We start from the raw sequence: 17,964 nt of genomic DNA, 5'->3' as shown, positions 1-17,964 counted from the left end.
AGTAAGTCCTTAAGCTGCTTATTCGCATATTAAAAATGGTTTATTTATGTTCCGTTTTCCGTGGGTTAACCGGAACAGGGGCACCTTAGCGGCAAGGTAATCGATTTATGTGCTGCTTTTTACAATTTTTGATTTATCCTCCTTTTTGGTGGCTTTTGTGGCAGGACAAAAAGTTTGTCAAAACATTTGACAAATCTGCATGTTTGTGAAAGTGAAAGCAAAGCCTGTGTGCGTTTGCGTTTTGCGTGTGCATGTGGAAGTCCTTACGGCGGTCCTTGCGGAGTCCTTGTGCGTGCGTGCGTGCGCGTTGCGTTTCCTGGGGGTTGGTTTGCTTTCGGGGACGACCTTCGGAGAACCTTTTGCTAAGCCCGGCTCTATTTATAGCCCTCATCACATCGCTTTTCCATAGTATCGCTAAACTTTTCCACCAACGTTCCTTACATTTAATTTGATTGTTTTCCTTCTCCGGTCTTTTTTTTTTTTGTCGCGCGAAAAGGAAACACAAAGGAAAAGGTTGGAAATAAAGGCCCGTCGAGTGAAACTTTTTCCTGGCTTGAGCCCATTAAAAATCTCACGGCAAATTCAATAAAATTAAGCATAATAAATTAAATCAAACCAAATTAAAACAATAATAAAAACAAGATAAATAAATTACCAAGGACGTGCCTCATACAGTTGAAATTGCAAATATGGAAATGATGATGGATTTCACCTTTTGTTTTGTGTTTTATAAGAATTTTCCTTGGTATGTAAGTGATATAAACAAATTGGTACAAGAATCTACTAAGTAGTCCAGAAGCTAGCTAAAAATCAATATTTACATTTGTCTCAAAAATAATCAAAGTTTTCTGTATCAACATCGATTTTAAATCACTTTACCAACGATTTTATAACATATGCTGCTTCTTACTGGACCCTTTCATTTATTTATTTAATTATTATTAAATATTTATTATCACTTAAATAAAAATAATAATTATTATTACTTAAAGTCAAAATATGCTTGTGCCTTTTTGGGATAGAAATTTAAATTACACTTAAGATTATTCGAAAAGCTACTCGTGTGAATTAATTTTTTTGGAAAGACGGAGACCAAAGCCCCCTTACAGTCGGGACACGCCCTCATTGGCATACAGTTTCTGATCCTTGAGGGGATTAGGATTGCTATTAGAACTACCCTCCACCACACGCAGAGCGAGATTCTCCTCCGCCTGATCCCGCTCCCCATCCCTATCCCGATCCCTTGGCTTATCCTCCATTACCTCCCCATCAAAGCGAACCTTGGGCTCGGGCTTGGAAGTGGTCACCACCTCCGTTGTGACCGGAGTCACCATCTGACTACGTCTCACATCAGTGCTAATGGTATGAAGAGTGTTGTAGCACCGCCGGAAGCTAGGTCGCTCCCAAGGATCTGTGCGCCAGCAGAGCAGGAGGAGAGCGTAACTAGGAGGCATTAGAAAGGGGATACAATAAGTTAATAATTCCAAATAGGGGAGTCATGGAATACCCACAGCTTTTCCGGACAAATGGGCGGCTGCTGAAGACGACCGCCATCCTTGACATGGGCCAGCACCTCAAAGTTATTCCTGGCCGCGTATGGCTGCTGGCCCAGCGTGAGTATCTCCCAGCAGAGCACTCCAAAGGCCCACACATCCGACTGGGTGGTGAAGACGCCATCAACAAGGCTCTCGGGTGACATCCACCGGACGGGCAGGAGGCCCTCGCCCTCCTTCCGGTAATAGTCACTCTTGTAGATATCTCTCGCCAGCCCAAAGTCACCGATCTTCACCGTTCGCCGGCGATCCGTCAAGGATCCAGATGTGGACACCGCCGCCTCCGTCACCAGACAGTTGCGACAGGCCAGGTCACGGTGGACAAAGTGCATGTCCTCCAGATAACTGCAGCCATTGGCCACATCTAAGCACATGGCCAGCAGCTCGGAGAGGGAGAGCCCAGGATCCTAAGGAGAGATTAGAGAGATTAGGGAGGTAGAATCATGAATTTAAGGACTCACTCACCTGGCCACTTGTGGTGGCTCTGGCGGCACGCAGGTAGCTGAGAAGATCCCCGGCCTCCATGTGCTCCATGATCAACGAAATGGACTCGGTGTCGAAGCAAATCCCAACCAGGCAGACAATGTTCTCATGCTTAAAGTTACTCATCAGCTGGGCCTCCTGGAGCAGCTCGGCAAACTCGCTGGCACCCTTACGCAGGCTCTGGAGAGGATTTAAAAAGGATTAGGGATAACCTTCTCCTTTCTGCTCGAGCCTCACACAACCCACCTTGATGGCCACCCGCTGCGGCTCCTTGGCATCTTCCGTCTGCAGCTGACCCTCGTAGACCTCTCCAAAGGCACCACTGCCCAGAAATCGCAGTAGCTTCAATTGACTCCAGTTGATCTGTGGCAGAAGGGCAATGTCTGCATCGCTTAGCGTTGTGGAGAAGGCACGATTCCTGGCTGCCATCAGTTGCTGCTGTGTCTGCAGTGTGGACAGGTTGCTCCAGATGCTGGGACGGCTCTGTTGGAGGAGTTTCTTGGCTCGCAGGCGACGCTTTTGAACTGGAGGGTGGAAAATATATTAAAACAAGAGTCTTGTAAAGATTTCCCAAGAGATTCCTTACCCTTGCGCACCAGGACTAGTGCCAGGACACAGCTGGACACAATGGCCGCTGGAGCAATGATGGCCAGGACCAGGGATCCACGCTTCTCTGGCGAAACAAAGGGCTCGGCCACTCGTTCACTCTCCTCACTCCAAGGACCCCAGCCATGCTCCTGGCTGCGTGCCCTAACCCGGAACAGGAGCAACCTGCTCGAGTGCAGGCTTCGCACAATGCAGCTCAGCTCGGTGGTGTTGCAATAATCCAACCAATGATCCTCCACCACCACAGGTTCCTCGGCCCAAGGCAACTGCTCCACGGATCCATCGCTATTTCTTCGTCTTCGACGCCGCCGTCGGTGACCATTGCTCCGTGCCTGCAAGGCCTCCAGATTGTACAGGACAATCGGTGCTCCATTGCCGCGTGCCGCTGTCCATGTCACTCGGAATATCTCTTCCGCAATGTGCTCCAGCTGCGGCTTACCCGGCTGACTCGGTGCATCTCCCAGCGTCTCGTAGTCCACCACAGAGCCGGCATAGAGTGGAGCTCCCTGGGTGACCGCATAGCCCAGGAGCAGGCGACACTGATACCTTGTGCGTGGCTGCAGGGGCTCCAGCACCATCCGCGTGTGATTACCCACCACATTTCGACGCAGCTGCTCGCTGGGGGATCGACACTCGAGGAGTAAAGATGCCAAAGGATCCGGTGTACCCGGCCAGGTGAGACTGAGGGAGTAGGGTCCAAGTTCCAGAAGTTGCAGTTCCGGCAGCTCAGCAAAACTGCGCACATGCAAGCGTCCAGTGCTATTGGTCTTTGTGGGCGTGGCATGAGCCTGAACCCACAGACGGTACCCGGTTCCTGGCTTGATGCCCGCCAGGCGATGGCTGCCCGCCTTCTCCAGGCGAAGGGATTGCACCGAGTCCTTCTCCTCATCCAGATCCTGCTCCTCCTCGCCTTCCTGCTCTCTTTGCCAGTGGAGCGTGTAGTAGACACTCTCGCTGCGGAGTCGATCTGGTGGCAACCAACTGACCTCCAGTTCCCGGGGACTCAGCACCCGAACACTAAAGTTCCTTGGAGCTGAAGGAGAAGCTGCAGCAGTCAGGAGTTCCAGAGGCGTCACCATTCCACTGGCCAGACCCAGTCTCTTCTGATAGTAGCTACTAATGACACCATCCAAGCGGTAGCGAGTGAAGGGCAGGAGATTGGAGATGCTTAGAGTATCTCCAGCGCTGAGCTGCCAGTGTCCCAGAGACGGCGGTGTAGGTGACTCCAACTCCTGATCCTTGGCCAGAGTCAAGTTCAATTGATAGCTGACTCCAGGCACAGGCATTGAGCACTCACTGGAAGCCATGATCTGTGGCAACTTCAAGCGACATGCCTGCTCCTCGCACTCTGCTGCTTCCCCTAGCGGAGATCCTCCAGGACTAGTAGCAGCTGCTGGCAACAGGAGACAGCTCTTGGAAGGGTAGGCCTGGTAGTTATGGGCCTGCAGCAGACGCACTTCCTCCGGCTCCAGCTCCACCATATACTCCAGCTGCTGTCGCCGCCGGCCATAAGCCCGAATGCTGCCATTCCTCAGAGTGTACAGGTAACCCGAGTCCTGGGCCAGCTGTCCCGAGATGGAGTCATCGCCCAGCAGACCCAACTGCGCACGCAGAGCACTGCTGGCCGTGCACAGCTGCCGGGCCACATCGTAGACACACAGCCTGCCCTGCTGATCCACCAGATTGAGGGTTTCTCCACCAGGTTCCAGGCTCCCGGCATGCAAACGGATCAAAGGTTGGACCGTCGTCCCCAGCTGGAGCTCAGTGCCATCGGTTAGGTTCCTGCCACGCAGCGAACCATTCCTGGGCAGCTCCTGGTCATACTCCAGCCAGATCAGAGATCGGGCATTGGGCAGGGCCACCAGATCCCTTAGCAGGCGACCCCTGGGCGTGCTCCACAACTTCTGGCCTTGCAGGATCTTGCCCTCAAAGTGACACAAATTCAGGCCATAGATCACCGCCGCTGGTGCCTGCGGTCCCTGCGTGGCATCCAGTTCCGCCCAGTAGACGATGCGCTGCACCCAGTCCACGGCCAGGGCCAGGACCTCAGCTCGCATCCTTGCCAGCTTGGCGGGAGCTGCGCCCGGCACATGGGTCAGCAGCTCCACGTGCTCGTTGACCCACAACAGCCGCTGTTCACCCTCCATTACCGCCAGATGCTCCACTGGACTGGCCGTGTGCACCAGTCGCCGACGACTCCTCGTGTCCAGGTCCAGTTCCCCAATGAACTCCGCATTGGCGTACAGGATCCTTGGCACAGCCTGCACCTCGGGGGCTACGTGAAGGGCATGGCTTGCGGCTCCCGCGGCAACTCCTGTGGCGGCCACACGAGCCTCCACCTGGAAGTGGTAGGTCTGGTCCGGCTGTAGGTGCTCCACACGTGCCTCCAGGGCACTCTGGTTGAGGCGCAGCTCCTCGTGCAGCTCCGTGCCCAGCCAGCAGCTGATGTGGTACTCCAGCGCCTGGGCAGGTGCCTCCTGACCCTGGCCCTGCTCGGGAGTGTCCCAGCGGAGAACCGCGCTCACATTGGCCTCCAAGAGGGGGGCCGACAGACGCTCCACGAACACCCGCAGGCGACGAGGCTGTGTGGGTGCCGCCGGAGGAGTAGTAAGCTGGACACGAGTGGTGACACCACTTCGCCAGGCGGTGCGCGGCGTGATGCTAATCTTCAGCTGAAGCTGAGCCTGCGGCAGCTGGGTGAGCCGGGCAAAGGGAGTGGTCAGATCGAGGGTCTGCAGACGCTGGCCAAACTCCAGGAGCACCCGATACGAGACACTGTGGTTACCCGCCGACGTGGAAGGTTGCCATCGGACATGGAAGTCATCCCAGTGGCCATCATCCAGGCGCACGGTATCTGGAGCCACCGTCAAGGGCACCACACCGCTGTCCGGAGCAGGAGGAGATTGCTGATCCAGCAGCTGCAGGGCAGAGGCCGGAGAGGCTTCCTTCGGCGCCGGCAGCTCCATGGCATCCTGAGGCGACGTGAGGCGAACCAAACGCGCCCTTCGTCCACTCTGCTCTAGCCAGAGAAGAGCGCCCAGCGGTCTCAGCAGCTGCAGGCTCTGCGGGATGACCCTCTGGCCGCCAGTCACACCCTTCACCTGCCGCAAGAGCTGAGCTCCATTGTTGCTGGCGCCTCCTCCAGGGGCCAAGGGAGCCCGGTACAGGCGCAGGGCCGAGGCAGAGGCACTGCCCACCAGCCAGTAGAGCTGCTCCTGCTGTGTGTCCAGCACGAAGGAGGCAATACTACCCTCCAGTCCACTCACTCGATAGTAGGACACCGCCTCTTCGGGCGTGGCTCCGTGCCGAGCCAGCTGAGAGCCGGTGGCATAGTAGAGATGACCCTGCCGTGAGTCCATGGCCAGGGAGCGAGCCTCAAAGATGGGCAGCAGGTCACGTCGTCCCGACCAGGGATCCATGCGCACCACACAATTCCTGGCCAGATCCGTCCAGTACAGTCGACCTCCTCGCCAGTCGTATGTCACAGCGCCCACATGACGCAGTGGCTCTGACATGGGACAACCTGCTCCTGCTGCTCCTGTCTGGCTGTGGAGCAAATTGACGCAGTGGAGCAGTCCAGCGCCTCCACTGACGTAGTAACCGATGCTCTCATTGACCATGGTAATGGCTCCGGGTTGATCCTCCAGCCGCTGTGCCTGCAACTCTGCTCGCTCGCCCAGTTCGTCGGTGACGAGGAGTCTGCCGCCATTCCGACTGGCCCACCGCAGGCGATGTGGTCCCAGCGGCCAGGTGCGAGCCGCCAGCGGAGCTGTCCACTCTCCAGGCTCTCCGCCATCGGCACTTATGGCTCGAACTCGCAGCTGGTAGAGATTGTCCGGCTGGAGGCGCTGCAGGCCAAAGAAGGGTCCACGGATATTCCGGATGCTAAAGGCACTCTGGCTGGCCACGTCCAGGACCTCCAGTTCGTAGCTCCAGCCGCGAGCCATGTCCGTTGATTGGTAGGGATTACGCGTTGGCTCCCGCCAGAAGATCTTCGCCGCCTGAGCTCCCAGTCGAGCCCTAAGACGATGGGGTTTGCCTCCGCCGGCTCCAAAGCTGGCTAGGGGTTGGGTATCCGTCACCAGGAGCAGCACTGCCCAGCAGTCAGGCAGGCTCTTCAAGGGCCACATGGCAGCCAGAGCTCCTCCAGGCTGGCCACCAGCCATTAGAACTAGGTTATCCTTCTCAGGCAGCAACCACGAGCTGCCCAGCATGGCAAAGGTTGCCCAGGCAAAGGAGGAACCATTCCGAGGCAGGGACAGCGACAGGGGATGCTTGAAGCCCCCATCATAGCTCAACTCCATGAACTTATCCTCCGCCTCCTCCTCCTGGGGCAACAGTAGACGGATGAGCCAGTGCTGTGGCCGCAGGACAAACCATCCCGGCTGCCTGATCCTAAGCAGACGATGCCGATGTCCACCATGCAGATCCTGACGCCACAGGCCCTCCTCATCCCGCCAGAAGAGCCAGCCATTCAGAGCATCCACCTCCAACTGTTCCACGGGTAGGTGAAGAGCTTCGCCAAGTGTGACCGCTGTGCTGCCCTCCAGATCCGTGCTGATCAGCTGTGAGTTGGAGTGATTCCCTCCAAGGAGATCCATGGCAAAGTAGAGACGCTGATGCTGCCAATCGTAGGTCAGGCGACGTGGTATCCATTGTTCTTCTTTGTTTGTGGAGATATTACCTAAATCCAGTTGCAGTTTCTGAACAGGACTTATCATCTGTCCAGCTTCCACCTTCATGCTGTAAAAAGTGAAAGGATAAAGGATTCAAGGAAGAGAAGTAGAGGTAGAAAACGCTACCTGCGCAACTCCCCATGCACATCCAGGAGCCACAGCTGCTGATCCTGCTGTGACCAGGCCACATCGGCTAGCTCCTCCTGCGACTGATAGATCGTGGAGCTCTCTCCAGCCGGTTCCAATGACTGCCAGACAATCCTCCTGCGTCCCACCAGGAGCACAGTCTCCGTGAGATCCTTCACCGGCTTCTCAGGCGGCAGAGGCTGCGTCTCAGCCCAGGCCTTGGCCGCTGGACCCTCGCCCTGCTTGTTGATCATTGTCAGCTCCAAAGTGTAGTTGGTACCAGCCAGGAGATGGGCAAAGATATGACTGCCACGGGAAACTGGAACCAACTGACCCCTCAATGAGATTCGGTTAAAGGGATCGGATCTTGAAAGGATTATGAACACTCACCTGTTCCTGGCTACGATTTCCCTCGCAGCTCAAATGCAGCCTATAACCCTCGATGGGTCCATTGGTAAAGCGTCCAGGATGCCAATGCACTGCCAGATGGCCATCATCCAAGGCCAGCAGATGCTCAATGACTGGTGGCGAGATGGGGGCACCTTCCGGCGGTGTTTGATAAGCGGGCGTGGGCGGAGAGTAAAGCACCTCGTCACTGTCCTCGCCAAAGGGCAGCTCGAAGCGGAACTGCATCAGAAGGAGGTTCTAGTAAGAATGGAAACTTTGTAATTCCGAACTCCAAACTCACCCTGTACTGAGTGTAGGGTATGAGAGTCTCCAGAATCTCACAGACATAGTACTCGTCGCAGTCATAGTCCGCCAGGTTGAACCAGGTGCTGGTCTCTTGTGATACCCGATCCTGCTCCAGTTCCTGCTGCTCTTGATCCAGCTCTTCTAGATCCTCGTCCTCCCCTTGATGATCCACATACTGATATTGTATATTAAAGGGTCTGCTGGCTAAATAATGCTCTGGAAAGTGCATGGCCCAGCGTATGGTCAATGGCGGTGTCTGTCCATCGGGACGTGGAGCCCGCTCCAGCTGTGGTTGTGTCCGCTCCACCATGGAGCTAATGGCCAATCGCTGGAGGTGCCAATAGTCACGCTGAGCCATCTCACAGGCACCGATGCAGGGCATATCATAGGGCTGGAATTGCAGGGATTGCTGCCAGGAGAGAGGAAGATCAGGATTAGAGTAAAGATGGAAGCAAGGATTAAGTTCTAAAACTTACACAGGCCTCCTGGCAGGGCTCCAGCTCCTTGAGGGCGCGATACCACTGAGCACATCCCTTTGTGCACTGGACAAAGCAGGGGATTCAAACAGAAAGAGATTGGAAATTAATAAAATAATAAATTAATAGTAAATAATATTCCTAATCTTGCCCTTATTTTATTTTGATTCCAATCCCCTTAGCTTCTTCATTCGTTATTTAAAATTGAGAAGTTTATCAAAACTTATTTGTAAATTTCAGTCTAAAGAAATCCAGACTTTTTCCCATGGCCCAACTACCCCTAGGAATCAATTCATTATTATGGGAACGAGGCGACAGGCAGTCCAGCAGCAAGACCAGAAAGGACAACCTGACGATCCTGCTCGAGGGCTTCCTTAGCTGCCTGGAGCGGGAGAAGGACTGGCTACGGATCATGCACTTTGAGTTTGTGTCCAACTAAACCAGTGTCAAGTTACTAACCCCCCCAAAAAAAGAAAAAGAAACAAAAGAAAAGGAAGAATCTCCTCATACTCACCCGCGTCTTGTAGCACTTCTCGCTGTTGTCCGCCTTCTCACACTGGATCCCAAACTCGTCCAGAAACAGATCCTCCTGGAAACCAAAGCCAAATCGAAATGTGAAAGCAATTAGCACTCTTTGGTGGGAACGGAAGTTGCGGCGTGGTTTTGTGACCACATCACCAAGATGACAATACGTAGTCCCCAGTTTTGCTGAGTATGGGAGAATTCTGGGCCAATGCCAGCCGAGTGTCTCCTCAATTAATTATCATTGGAGAGCAGCGTATATAGACTTCACTATAGCTATATATATATCTCACATAATATAAACATAGCTCTGCCTGCTCTTGTTTATATCACATTTTTATTTGCGTCTCCGTCTCGAATGCCGACACCAAGAATTGATGCATAAATTTAAGCAAAACTAAATTTGATATTTGAGCAAAACGAGTTTTATCTTTGGCACGTGAGCCCTGAGATATCTTCGCCAAAGTCTTTATCAATTGGCATGGACTTTGGCCAGCCAAGAGTTAAGACCAAAACTCTATCATAAAACGGGGTCAGCCATGCGAAAAAGAAGAAACAAACAAAAACTCCAAGCCAAGTTTAAGCCAATGATGATCATAATAAGTAAGACCTACCTCAGGCTGAATAAACCCAAATTTATGATAAACGAAGCCTTAAGTCTAAAAAAAAATGTATATACTTAATTTAAGATTGAGGAGAAATAAAAGTATGTTAATTTAAGTAGTACACATATTTAATTACATGAACATATTTTTCGTATTGAAAGAAATGCCTACAGTTAGCAAAATATTTTTAAAATAAATATATTTTATATATATATATATTTTAATTCTATTTTAAAACTATATAGGTTACTCTACTCCGAGTTGAGTATAAAATATGATATATATATTTATATTTATTATTTTTTGCTACGCTAGAATCCTTTTGGGAAAACATGTGCTTAAAACGCAGTTTAGTCCTTTTGGGAGCCAGCACTCTCTGAACCAATTAGAAACTCCTTAAAATGGCAAACTTTGTTAATTGTGCTGCTAAATGGACTAGCAATTACCAAGGGGATTCCCCTCCAGCAAACGGATTTCTTTCTCCAGCATCACACAGCATCCCACAGCATCCCATAGCATCCATCCACATGAGTGGCTCTCTCCCCTCCTCTCCTCTGCCCAGTTTGTTTGTACTTTCCTTATTTATTTATTTTTTTTGCGCACATGCGTCAATTTAATTTAGAATTCTACGTAATATTTTATTAATTTAGCTTGATTGGCTTTTTCACAAACAGAAATAGCTCTCGAGTTCCCTCCCTCTCTTATTATGTCTCTCTCTCTCTTTCTCTGGAGGAAAGCGAGAACTGAGAACCGAGATGAAGACGAGAAGAGGGCCTGAGCCTGAGGCTCGGGACTAATTGGCATTGGGGGCTTTCGTGTCGTCATTGCTCATCTTTTGTTGTACAATTTCTATTACATTAACTCGGAAACCGACCCACACACACACACACACAGTCCCACACCCTCTCATAGGGGGGAGGGAGGGAGGTGGGCAGTGGGCAGGGTGGTGTGTTATTGACACCATTATTGTGCCATTGTTGTTGCTGCCGTCAGCCTTTGGAAAAGCGAGCCAAAGAAAATATACTTGTGTGTCGATAACAGCAAGAGAGAGATTTATGAGAGCAAGTAATTAATTTAAAAATGTATTTTTTTAACTACAAAATAAAGTATTTAATAGAAAATTGGTGATAGCAATTATAAAATTATATAAGGAAAATAATAAACAAAGTAAATTTGATCGAGGAAAACTAATATTAAAATATGCAATAATCCCTTCTTAAAGTATTCAAATATATTTATATTATAAGTTAACACAAAAATATTAAATATGAAATAGGTTGAAAAAGGAAAAATATAAATGATAAATAAGCAAATTTAATAAAAATAATAATGAATAATAATAAAGTGTGTAATAATTGTTTCTTCTATCGTTAAAATCATAGCATACATCACTGCTGCCAAAGCCTAAAATAATAGCTCAGTCAAAAGATCTTAAATTATTTAATATATATATAACAAGGCTCAAAAAAAATACAAAAATTCGTAGATTTAAAACATAAATAATAAAATGAAGTATTAAGTATTATAAGAATCAATAGAAATATTATATTGTAGCCTTGTTAAAGAACATAAAATCTCAATTTAGCATCCTTGAGATTCAGCTTAACATATCTTCAGACCAAACAGCACTTGATTTAAAGTATTACCTAGCTAAAAAATAATAAAAAACACATATGTCTAATCTCAAAAAATATAAATTAAATCCTCCCATGAACCCCCAGCTAGACCCATTAATTTGCCCCCAATTGTGATTCCACCTACATATGCGAGCACACACATAAATTGGCTAAACATTTAGCTCACTCTCGATGCGAGTGTATAGAGCAAGGCAAAAACATCTTAATGAAATTTCTTTTGTTCGCTACCAGGCAAAGCATCGCCTTTCTGGGTTATGCGAAATCCAGCTGCTGGATCGGCACACGGAGGAGGAGGAGGTTTGCTCCAGTTTTGGTCCAGCCAGACCAGGGATAAGTGGTTCCAGCCGCTTAAATGATTAGTTGGAGTCACTATTCCGCCAAGTACAAGCGGAACTTGAATTAACGAAACGACAATTAACATTTTTCTAATTGAATACAATTTCCATCCGGAGTTTGGTCATAATTAAAATGATAAATTAAAATGATAAATTAAAATGATTAATTGAATTGATTAAGTCAGTTTTCATGTGGGTTTTGAGGCAATTTCTACAGGGAAATGTTTCGAAAAAGATATTTGAAGCCTGTCCAATATAAAATATAAAAGCAATGATTGAAAATGGTCTCAAAGACTTTCTTATATATACATTTGTTATTATTTGGCAAACTATTTATAAACCCCAAACACAAAGGATTAACTGTGTTACTTTCTGTTGAATCCTTAAATCTCCAACTCCCACTGGCGAGTTAATTGTAATAATAATACCCGGCTATTCCCCCATTCCCGATCCAATCTCCATACTTGCCAGCTCATTGATAGCAATCACAGATATCGCTGGGTTATCATTAATTTTAATTGGCATCCGGGTGTCGGGTGTCGGCCATGGCGCTCCGCTAATGAATGAAGTGCAAGTTGGAGCCACTGATTAACATGCAGCTTACTCCCATTACACACGCACCACCCATAATGTACTAATTACTGCCAGTATATCGGATATCTGTATATATGCGTATATGTTCATATGTATATGGATGCATAAATGCTGACGCCACACAAACATATAGTTTTGAGTAAACAAAACGCTTTGTTCAGCGAAATATACCAATTATCATCATCATCATTATCGAACTTGAGTAAATCACTATAAACATCGCCATCTATTGTTTGTTGGTGTAGCTGAGTATTTTAAACAGAAATAGAAATAGATATTAAAGTTTTAAACCAGGATTTCTTAGTGGAAATCTATTTAAATTAAGGGAGAAACAAACGAATTAGAACTCTTTAACTAATTTTATGTTATTAATGAACAAAAAGTTATAGAAATAAAACACATTCAATAAAATGTATAATATATTTCAAGTGAAGGCAAAGCCAATTTTTTAATCATTTTATACTTTCCTTATTTAAACTTCCATAATTAATTTGTTTACTATATTTTTGCCCAATATAACCAAGCCCTTAACACATGTTCACAGAATAAACAAAACAAAATGTATAACGTATCAAAGCTCTTGCATAATTACACATTTTTTCCCCCATATTTTTAATTACTCATCCTGCAGGAGAGTATGAAAAAATTATATAAAATTATATAATAGAAAACTAGTTTAAACTTGGCAGGGGAGTAGTTAATGCGAACAGAATGAGAGCAGGGCAGCGACATCGCCCCATATGCAACCCACTTGCTGTATGCAAATTGCAATAAAGACCTGATGAACACAACCCAAATAATGCCACCGACTCTAATCCCGAATGCGGCAAATTGAAATGTCAACTCTGGCCAGGCATTCCATGCCATTCCAAGCCCATCCCCAATCCCACAGTCCATGATTACCGACTTGACGATCTTCAATTACACACACATATCATTTAATTAGCGTCTGCGTGAGAGGGAGCGATTAACCGCATTCATTTAATTCCGTAAAGCCTCAAAAAGAGTTGGTTCTGCCCAGAGTCTGTCATTCGCGTAAATGGAGGCAACTATTAGCCCGCCCCCAAAAAAGAGAGATAACAATGTATCTGATTTGGGTTTTTTAAATAGAGTGATTTTCCAACTTGATTTTGTTTGCTCTAGTTTGTTATTTTTACAGCCAACCCCCTAGGATTAATGGACAAAATGCTTATTATTTTTGAAAATACTATTTCATTTGACCAGAAGCTTGAGAACAAAGCACACAAGGAACCTATAAAGCTGACACTGGGATTATTATAGCGTTTATAAATTTCCAATTTTACCCTTTTAGGGTATTATAATTTCAGTCAGAAGCTTAAAATGCAGTAAAGGAGTCATTTCCGACCCCATAAATTATATATATTCTTGATCAGCATCAACAGGCGAATCTTTCTAGCTTTCTCCGATAGGGAAAAAAAAATTTCAAAAATTTTCCATTTTTTCAAATCGTTTTTTCCATTGTTACAATTTCGAAAAATTGACAAAAAATGAAAACTTCTAATCTTAAAAACTAAGTATGCAGATTTGTTAACCTTGTAAAAACTAGCATGGAACAGCTTTCCGAATTTAAATTAATGCATTTTTGGCTTAGTTATGGCATTTGAAGAACTTAGATTTACCCACAAATTAGCGTATTAAAATATCGATTTAATATATAACATACCTAGATATTTTCGATTTTCTTGGAGGTATACGAAGACCAGAATAAGAATAATAAAATAACAAAAAACAACATACAATAGACAATAATACAACAAATAATGAAAATACAACGGGAAGTATATACATATTAATTGATTGAGCCACCGGGTATGGTTATGGATCCTAAAGATACTTTTGTGTCTATACCCATAAAATACTGATATGTATCTTCAATACTACGTGATTATTTAACAAATGTTTGAAGGGCATTGAAGACGCTTAACTGCACTTTTACTGAATGTTTATTTATTTGTTTAGTTTTTTGCTGATTATATTTGTTGACATATGCAAAACTAGAAATAAACATTTTGTACAACGAGTGCGAGTGTCGAGTTTCTTTAGAGACAAATGATGGATGGTCGTCGTTGGCTACCCCTGAGACACAAATGCATCTTAAATATTTCTATTTCAAGTTAAAAAACTACAACAACATTTTTGTAGATTTTTAATAATTATTACTTCAACATTTAAAGCTTTGTTTTACAAGTTTTGGAACTTGAATTCATGAATTGTTTATGACTTAATTGAGGGCATGATTTCTAGATACAATTATAGCGAATTTGAGCTCAGTAATAATTATAGTCTATTGAACCAATTTTGAGGAATTAATTTATAAATTATTTGTAACATTTTAAGGCACTTTTCCCCAATTTCTTTATATAGTTTTTGCTTAGTTTAATTAGATTTTATAAGAAATAAATGGTACTCACCTCCACAATGCAACGCTGGACGCATTCCCGGGTGACACGTTCAAGGACCATCCGCTCGTCGACGCCCTGCTGCTGCTGCTGCTGTCGCTCCTCCTGCTCCTGCTCCTGCTCCTGCTCCTGTCCCTGCTCTTCCTCCTGCTGAGAATCTAACGGAGCCACTGTGATTAGTCTACTTCCTAGTGTGGCTATTCCCTCAATGATGCTAGGCGGAGCTGCAGCGGCATGCTTGTGCCATATGGCCACCTTCTCAACCACATCGCTGTCCAGCTTGGGTCGGAGCAGACCCAGTTGCTGCTCCTTTATGGGCTCGGGTCCACTGCGTGGAGCTGAGTAGTTATGGGAGCGACACACATCACAGCAGATGGAGAGCAGGATAAGCAGGAGGAGATTCACAATTAAAATCGTGGAGATGCCGCCATGCCCATCCTGGCCGCTGGTCAACTGACGTCCCAGGCGGGTCAGCTGCTGGCGGAGATCGAAGGTGCCGCCACGATGCTGTTGCTGCACCACAGTCTTGGTGGGTGAGGAGTTGCCCTTGGAGTTGGACTGCTGCGGTGACGGATTGATGTGCGTGGTGGTCATCTTGGTGTTGACATTCACGGCAATCTTTACATTGAAGCTGATGTTCAGGCGCTTGGCAGGATTGGCACTGGTGGCGGTCTTTGACTTTTGCTGCTCCTGCTGCTGATCCGTCGTCGTCTGGTGATCCACATTTTGTTGGTGATTATGCCAGAACATAGTCATCGGGGGGCGACTTGACCTTCACCTCGTCGTTGTGTTTTGGGTTCGCAATTCGAAATTCGAAATTCACGAATTTCTATCGTTCGCTCTTCGCTTTTTGTTCTGTATGTTTCCTCAGCCCAATTTACATTTTAGCGCCGAAACGAAACTGAAACGAACCGAGAACCAGAATCGGTCGATGGAGTCAATAAAAATTCAAACAAAAAAGTGTGAGAGCGAGACAAGCGAAATTCAGAAGTCAAAAAACCAATGTAAGCTGCATTAGCTAATTAACATATTGATTTTATTTCAAAAACAAAGTTGAACTGTGAGCCAGGCAGCCCTTTTTGCCTTCATTTCAGTTCAGAAATTATGCACAAAAAAAGTGGGAAAGCAAATTACTATGAATTATCATATTAAAACTCTAATTTATGGTGAAAATACTATTAAAACTTATATTTAACAGGGCGAAAAGGGTTATTGAGCAAGTATACATAGGTTGCTAGTCACATGTTGCAGGAACAGCCCGAGCAACAATTGAGCAACATGTTGCATAAGTTTAACATTAATTGAAAAACTACTCTATTATTTAATAGCTCTCACTCTCAGGTTTGTATTTTAATTGTTGTAATTGCTGAGTAAAATTACATTTAAGATATCTATTAATACTTGAAAGGCTTTTCTATTTACTTTTATATAATTTAGTAAGTAATTCAAAGCAAGAGGAACCTGTTCTTGAGAATTAAAAACCTATTATTATCAATTTAAATGCTGAACGAAGAGAGCCCTCAACGAAAATGATATATAAAACCTTGTAAACAATGCCTTATGGCATTGTAAACTGGGATTTGTATATATTTAAGAACACTAAAGAATTGACTCTTTTTATTTATATAAATATAATATATATATATTTAAATAGCTACTAAAGGTTTAATTACAGAGATATGACAACCAATAAGTGTCAGAGATGAGGCTCAGAATCATTAGCAGCTTTTAATTAACACGTCCTTAATAAATGGCCAATAGGCCACACCCCTTGCGCCCCCATTTGACCAACAACAAACACAAATCCTAGCCGCATAACAAATTTATCCTTATTGAGATGCAAAACCAAAGCGCGGACTTGCTTTCAAACGAAAATCCCTTTTCAGCCGCAAGTCCCGAGCGACACACAAAAAATAAAAAACGAAAAACAAAATATAGTAATAAAAAACCATAGTTAATTGCACTTTAATTTCATATTTGCCAGGAACCACAAGCGGCATGGGATGGCGTGGCTCTGAACACAAAATGTTAATTAAATCGCCCGACAAACGAAAATAAATTGAAAATAAAATTGAATAAACTAGTGGAAACATGGTAGATCACAGCGGATTAATTGCATCAAAGTTATTCTGAGAAACTTTATGCAAATGCCGGCCAGAGTTTTGCATTAATTACTGAAAGGTTTGAAAGGGTTGAAAGGGTTAATATTTTGTTATTATTTATTTAGTATTTAGATATTTTATTTTGTTATTTTTTATCAGCTGGAGTCGGGGGAGCACCCACATGTATCACTCTACGCTGTTATTGAAGTTGTTAAGCGCAGTTGACGCGGTTTAATTCAATTTATTGTTGATTTGAGCAGCTTAATTGCATTTTATTGTTGCAGTTGTTGCTTCGACTTAACAGCTACTACTTCACCACACAGCACTGGAAAAAAATGAGTCATTTCTGTATTAGTTGTTTACTTATTCAACACAAACACAAAGAGTTTAAATTATAAAAATATGTGGAAAAGATAATTTCAAATATGATATTTCATATTATTTGCACAAGCTGGTATTCTTAGCTATATTTTTTGCACAGAAAAAAAATTTAGAAAATTGTTAAGCAAAAATAATATATGTATTAAGACTTTGAGCTCTTTGTTTTTATATTTCTTATCTTTCTTTTATATATTTATTTTATTGCAAGCAAAATTCAAGGAATCTTACTTCTGTTTTTGGTATATATTTTTATGTTTTATTTTTTCTTCATATTTTTCTCAGTGTGAGAGGAAAAAGAGCGCAACTCACTCGCTGATATCTGAATTTAAAGCGGTATTCGGACGCGTTACGTATACGTACTGCGCAGTGGCGCGATCGGAGCAGAACTGATTTGCCGGCGAGCGGCGGGCTTTTGACCAAGCCCCAACCGAAGCCCAAACCGAAACCGAAACCGAAACCCAAGTCCAAGTCCAACCCCCAGTTGGAGACACGAGACGAGACGAAAGCCGAGCACCGATACCAGACACCGATCACCGATTGAGCACCACCGAGCATCCATCAAGTCAAGTCGTTCGGGCTTGGAATCCCATGAAGCTTCGACGGCGACGATCACGTCACGGACAAGGGCAACCCCCAAAAAAATTCAATTATAAATAAAAAAAATGAAGAACTGCATTCAGTTATCCAGTTCAACAGGTCAACTTTCAACTTATTTAACCCTCCGCATCGATCAGTGAATACTTTTCATATTATGG

At 45.5% G+C, this 17,964-nt stretch overlaps 1 protein-coding gene across 1 annotated transcript; it reads right to left on the bottom strand.

Moving 5' to 3' along the window:
• Nucleotides 1–903: 903 nt before the first annotated feature.
• On the bottom strand, nucleotides 904–17,656 carry sev (receptor protein-tyrosine kinase sevenless). Its single transcript, XM_020949292.2, has 12 exons — nucleotides 17,519–17,656; nucleotides 14,739–15,627; nucleotides 9,128–9,202; nucleotides 8,614–8,679; nucleotides 8,133–8,546; nucleotides 7,835–8,071; nucleotides 7,445–7,773; nucleotides 2,623–7,385; nucleotides 2,283–2,560; nucleotides 2,019–2,216; nucleotides 1,512–1,960; nucleotides 904–1,443 (listed from the first exon to the last, which is right to left on the bottom strand). The coding sequence occupies exons 2-12, from the start codon at nucleotides 15,480–15,482 to the stop codon at nucleotides 1,104–1,106; spliced, it is 7,893 nt and encodes a 2,630-aa protein (XP_020804951.2). The 5' UTR covers nucleotides 15,483–15,627; nucleotides 17,519–17,656; the 3' UTR covers nucleotides 904–1,103.
• Between the last annotated feature and the right edge of the window lie 308 nt (nucleotides 17,657–17,964).

The sequence above is a fragment of the Drosophila serrata genome, unplaced genomic scaffold (assembly GCF_035046125.1).
Source record: "Drosophila serrata isolate PLE 108 unplaced genomic scaffold, ASM3504612v1 contig_276, whole genome shotgun sequence".
Classification (NCBI taxonomy): domain Eukaryota; kingdom Metazoa; phylum Arthropoda; class Insecta; order Diptera; family Drosophilidae; genus Drosophila; species Drosophila serrata.
This window is presented reverse-complemented; position numbering and strand designations above follow the sequence as displayed.